The 6,054-nt window shown below is 44.7% G+C and overlaps 1 protein-coding gene across 3 annotated transcripts in view; it reads left to right on the top strand.

Annotated features, from left to right (window-relative positions):
- The window catches only part of MISP (mitotic spindle positioning), a 22,098-nt gene extending 17,477 nt beyond the window's left edge, over positions 1 to 4,621 (top strand). For 2 of the 3 annotated variants that reach the window (XM_069101176.1, XM_069101268.1), the window contains exons 2-5: positions 1 to 238; positions 1,742 to 1,878; positions 2,157 to 2,195; positions 4,016 to 4,621. The exon at positions 1 to 238 is cut by the window's left edge. In XM_069101176.1, the coding sequence (XP_068957277.1) occupies positions 1 to 238; positions 1,742 to 1,878; positions 2,157 to 2,195; positions 4,016 to 4,105 (504 nt within the window). In that variant the 3' untranslated portion in view covers positions 4,106 to 4,621. The remainder of the gene's footprint in view (positions 239 to 1,741; positions 1,879 to 2,156; positions 2,196 to 4,015) is intronic. The other variant, XM_069101346.1, reaches the window with a different exon arrangement.
- The last annotated feature ends 1,433 nt before the right edge of the window (positions 4,622 to 6,054 follow it).

Genomic DNA, 6,054 nt, shown 5'->3' with positions numbered 1-6,054 from the left:
GAGCGTGTCTGGGAGCCCAAGGGCCATGTGGAAGAGGTGGCCATCCCTGCCAAGCCCTCACGGTCCCAGTCCTCCAACCTGCTGGAGATGGAGATCCAGAGTGTCCTGCAGCGGGAGAGGGAACGGGAGGAAGAGCGGAGGAATGCCTTGTTCCCCGAAGTCTTCTCCCCTGCCACAGAGCTGGACCAGCACTTTGAATGGGGAGACCCAGATTCCAGGCACTCATCCGTGGGTTCAGGTGAGGAGCAGGCCTTGTTCCCATTAAAGCCTGAGGCATCACCCCCAGGCCTGAACCTTCCCCTTTCCTCCCTGACTTGCTCCCGATCAGGCACTCCCTTTTCCCTCTAATTTTTCACACTGGTTTCTGCCTCTCCACTGTACTTCAGGCTTCCCCCAATTTCCTGTTTCCTTCACATTCTGTTTTTCTGAGTTCTGTGGTTTTCCTGCTCCCCTTTCATTGTTTGCTCTCAACTTCAAACATATTATTCCTTGAGCCAGACCACTTTAGTCTTGTAACATCCTTGTTCTTACTTGGAAAGAGAGATTTCTGGGCTTAGTGTGTGCCTGTGTGTGCCATGGAAACATGTGTGGGAGGAGGCAGCATCCTTGGCTTCTATTAGGGGCCCTATCATGTGTAAGCTACAGGAGCCCAGGTAAGGTCCTGCCTCTCTCTCTCTGCTCCTCCACTTCCTTTCAGAAAAATCAACCTTTCCTAAGACTGTTAGAAGAGCCTGTCTGAGCCCAAGTAGGCAGCTGCTTCTCTCTGTGCCTTTGTTTCTAGCCCCTGTAAAGCCAATTTCTCCTGAGACTGGCTTAGGAGGATTTCTGTAGGAGTAAAGGGGTAAGACCAACTATGAGTTTTCCTTTGGGAAGCTAGGTGGCACAGTAGATAGAGTGCCAGGCTTAAAGTCAGGAAGACTTATCTTCCTCAGTTCAAATCCATCCTCAGACACTTAGTAGCTGTGAGACCCTGGGCAAGTCACTTAACTCTGTCTCAGTTTCCTCATCTGTAAAATGAGCTAGAGAGGGAAATGGCAAACCATTCCAGTATCTTTGCCAAGAAAACTCCAAATAGGGATCAGGAAGAATTAGACACAGCTGAACAACAACAACATGGGTAAGGATGTGGCTAGATGGCACACTGGATAGAGCACTGGACCTAGAGTCAGGAAGACCTGAGTTCAAATATGACCTTACCAACTTTATGACCCTGGGCAAGTCACTTACCTTTTGTCTGCCTCAGCTTCCTGAACTGTAAAATGGGGATGATACTAGCACCTATCTTACAGAGTTGTTATGAGGATTAAAGGAGATAATATGTGTAAATTGTTTAGCACAGTCTCTAATAAATACTTCCTTCCTTCCTTCCTTCCTTCCTTCCTTCTTTCCTTCCTTCCTTCCTTCCTTCCTTCCTTCCTTCCTTCCTTGGAGTAGACTTGAAGGCAAGAAGTTGCCCTTGCCTCTAGGGTCTACTTGCTAAATGTGAGACCCTAGGCAAATCAATTCCCTTCTCCTCAACTCAGTCTTCTCACCTGTAAAATGGGGATAATATACCTCTGGGTTGTTAGAAAAGAGATGCTTGGTAATCCTTGAAATACTGCAGAAAGGAGAACCATCGTTATTCATTTGGCCTCATTCCCAGGGGATCAACTCAAGAGAGGTGTAGGGTGAAAGGGAGATATCTGCTTTGAGTACTTTGAGATCTTGGCTAATATTAATGCCTTCTACATGTCTGCTGCAGGTATCACAGGGAGCTACTCTGTGTCTGAAACGCCCACCTTCTCCCCTGTCCACTTTCACTCGAGCTTGGTTTGGAAGGTGACAGATCAGAAAGCCAGACAAGAAGATGTGCCCTGGAAGCCGAAGAGGGAAGTCGGGGTAAGTTGTAAGCAAGGAGAGGCTTTTTCCTATTTTACCTATCTAGCCTGAGAGTTGCTTCTGGGGTGTGGATACAAGGCTCCTTTTCCAGGCTGTCAGCATCTTCGAGGAAAGGAGTTGGGAATCAGAGTTGGCATTTCTTGCTGACCTGCCACCTGGTCATCCATCTGGGAGTGGTTCTAGGGAGAGAAGAGTCTGGGGAAACCAAAAGCTCCTGGGGACGGGCAGTGGGAGTGAGGGACATCTCCCTGGGCCTGAAATCTCTGTTTCCCTTACAGTATGCAGGCCTTGACACCTCTGATGCTGTCAACACAGAGGTAAGTCTCACTCTTCACTGATGCAGTACCTAGGCTATGAGAGAAGGGAACAGAGACCAGGGTGTTGCCTTGGGATAGAGTACCAAGATTTAAGATTATCTGCTAGTTTCCCTTTGACCTTAAGAATGGGCCTTTGCCCTTTTCCTTCTTCCAGTCAATCTCTACTTCAGTTATTGGGGCCTCAGAATCACAGATAATCACCATATTTAGGACCAGAAGAGATTAAAAATGTTTAACTCCATTTTACAAAAAAACAGGGAGACTCATGGAGAGAGAAAGTAACTTGCCCTAGGTCACCTAGCTAGTAAGTCATGAAACGAGGATTAGAACCCAGATCTTCTCAGTTCCAAATCTAGTACTTTCCCCACTACATCAACATTATAGAAGGCAGTAAGATGTCCAGTCCTCCCCACGTGAGGACCGATCAGGCCACAGACTGAAGGAGGCGGCCTGGAATGGTGGAAGGAGCCCTAAGCTGGGAACCAGGACACTGGCGTTTAAATACCTGCTCCTAAGTCACTGTGCAATAATCCACACATTTCTGGGCCTCTTTAATATGCGGGACTTAGACTATATCACTAACGGCCCTTCCAATTCAACAATCCAAGAATCAATTGCAGATATACAAAGAAACCCCTGACTCAGAAATCTTGGTTCCTTCTGTCCAACCTCTTGCACCCGCCCCTTCCCTTTCCTGACTTTCGAAGAACTTTGTATTTTTGCTTTTATTATTCCTCTAGTCTGAGACCTTGATGTAACATGGTCCTTGCATTCAGCAGGCACCTAATAAATGTTTGCTGAGGTAGTGTAGGATATTGTAGAAAGAATGCAAGCCTCAGAATCAAGAGATCTGGATTACTGCCATTAACTGTCTATGTGACTGGGGGGGGGGAGGCAGGCCATTTGTTTGCTGGCTTGAGTCAGCTAGGGGATGTGGGGTGGATAGAGGGCTGGGCCTGGAGTCAGGAAGACCAGAGTTCAAATGCGAACTTGAACATGTGCTAGCTGTGTGACCCTGGGCAAGTCACAAGTCACTTAACCTCTGTTTGTCTCAGTTTCCTTAGCTGTAAAATGGGGATAATGACAGCATCTACCTCACAGAGTTGTTGCAAGGATCAAGTGAGATAATATTTGTAAAGCACATAAGTAGATGCTATAGAAATACTTATTTTTCCTTGCCCCTTCTCCTGTTTCTAGTACGCAGATTCCTCATTTGTAAATAGGAAGGATAATTACCAATCTGAATGAAATCTAGAAATGGGAGTTATTGTTCTTATTGAAAACTTCTCTAGATATAAAGGGAATTGGAGATTTAAGCTAGAATGGCCTTTAGAGTCAGGGAGACCCAGGTCCAAATCTGGCCTCAGACACTTGCCATCTTGTGTGACCCTGGGTAAGTCACTTGACTTTTCTGTCTCTCACTTTCCTCATATGGAAGGATTCTAGTCAGTTTGCCTCAGAGGTCCCACCCACCTCTAAATCTATGATTTTGTGAGTTCATCCAATCCTATCTTAATTTTATATATTATTCAGACTTAGATGGAGGAAATAAATTGTCTAGTGTTGTGCAGAGTATTAAGTGGTGAAGTAGGATTTGAATATAAGTCTTCTGACTCAGAATCCAGTACTCTTTCTGAGGTGTTACACAGTTACTGAAATGGGAATCCAGGCCATCATTCCTTCAACAAGCATTCATTACGAGCCTACTGTGTGCCAGGCCCTGGGCTAGGTTGGGGATTCTCTTCTTCCCCTCTTCTCCTGCCCCAAATGCTAACCTTCCCCCTCTCACTGACTCTGCTCTCCTCTCCTCTCTCTTGCAGATTGTGGAAGCCACAAAGGTGACGCGACATAAGAACGCCATGGCGGCTCGCTGGGAAGCCAGAATATATGCCAGTGAGGATGAAGACTGAGCCCCCAAATCTAGGCCAGGCACAGCCAAGCAATAGCCAGTGTAGAGTGGGGGAGTGGGGAGAATGAGCCAAGGCCTTCTCTCCCCACCTGACTATCCCTCCCTATCCCAGATCAGGATCCTGTCATCAGCAGGTGGCTGATGGAGGGAGCAGGAGGCATGTGAAGAATTTCCTCCTCGGACACTTGATTTTATGTAATCAAAGAAACTAAAATCAGGTGCCAGTAATATGGAAATGTGTTTTGCCTGACTGCACATATGTATGATCTATATCAAATTGCCTGCCTTTTCATGGAGGGGAAAAGGGAGGGGAGAGAGAATTTGGAACTCAAAATTTTAAAAAATGATTGTTAAATAACTGTATATGTGTAATCTGTATCAAAGTGCTTGCCTTCTCAAGGACAGGAGAAAGGAGGGGAGGGGGGTAATCTGGAGCTCAAACATTATAAAAATTAATGTTAAAAATTGTTTTTACATGAAATTGTGAAAAAATAAAAAATATTGTTTAAAAAATAAATATTGAAAATTGTTATTACATGTAATTGGAAAAAAAATATTTTTTAAAAATCAGGTGCTGGAATCAGAAGGGACAGATACACATATATGTATACATATATATATATATATAATTTTTTTCTTGCAGTTGAGTTTTTCCCCTTTTTTAAAGGAACAAAATTCCTGTTGATTTCCTCTTTGCACAAAGGAGTACCTAGTCCCCTTATTTCCACTGGGTTCTTGTCTGGGCTCTGCTGCTGATTTGCTGTGTGACCTTGAGCAAATAAAGTCCCTTCAGGCTCTCATAATGTATTCCAAGGGCCCACCCAGCTCTGACATTCTATGTCCCAAGATCCTTCCTGACCCTGACATTCCATGTTCTAAGGGTCCTCTGAGTTCTGAAATTCCACGTTTCAAGATCCCTCCTAACTTTAAGGGACCTCCCAGCCTACATTTTCCATTCAGAGACCTGTATGCCACCTACCAATGCCTACATACATCTTTCCATGGGTCCAGTTTCCTTACATGTCCTAGATCTAATAGGATAATGTGATGTTCATCCTTCATTTTCAAAGAGGACCAATGACATCATGGGGTGATGTCTTGACTTGTTTGCAAATTTATTTTAAATGAGGTGTTCGGGATCAATTGGGTATTTGTTATATATATTATAAAATCCTAGAATCTGAGTGCAGAAGGTGCTCTGATGCCCTCTGACCCACCCCATACTGAAAAGGGAACCCTCTCTCCAATGTCCAAGACAAGGAGTTATCCAAATTCCACTCAGGGCATTCCCCCAGGGAAGGGGACCCTGTTACAGCTCACTCCATCTCAGGACACCTGTTTGTTAGAAAGTTCTTTCTCACAGCAAACCTCAATTGGCTTCTCTCTCCCTTCTCTCGAGTGCTCCTGGTGCTACCCTGCTAAGCCAAGAGAACAAAGCTGGGCTCTCTTCTACTTCGTAGTCCTTTGGGTATTGAAAAACAACTCTCATGTCCATCCCCATTACCCTGTCTGTTCTTCTCTAGGCCACCCATTCCTAGGTAGTCCCAACCAATCTTTCTGTAAAGTATACGGCCTCCAGTCACTTTAACTATCCTGGTCACTCTTCTGGATGTATTGGTCAATGTCCTTCTTAAATATGGCAGACAGAATTGAGCACAGATCCCTATATATAGTACAATCAGGGAAGAGGACATTTGGGACCATTCTGGTCTGAACATTATGCTCAACAGAATGCAAGCTTCTTGAGGCAGGGACCATTTTATTTTTGTCTATTTTCTCCATAATTCCTGGCACATAGTAAGTACTTAGAAATGCTTGTTGATGGATTGAATTAGTTCATCTTGAGGACCTATTTTTTACTCAGCTCTCCCGAATCTTCCCATTAACTTCTCCTTGATTGGGGATGGGACAACTATAGGGAAGATCTGAATTCAACAAATATTTATGAAG

The sequence above is a fragment of the Petaurus breviceps genome, unplaced genomic scaffold, assembly GCF_028583685.1.
Source record: "Petaurus breviceps papuanus isolate PSGF00001 unplaced genomic scaffold, PetGlider_PUasm1.0 103, whole genome shotgun sequence".
NCBI classification, from domain to species: domain Eukaryota; kingdom Metazoa; phylum Chordata; class Mammalia; order Diprotodontia; family Petauridae; genus Petaurus; species Petaurus breviceps.
Note: the sequence above shows the minus strand (reverse complement) of the source record. Positions and strands in the feature narration are given on the sequence as shown.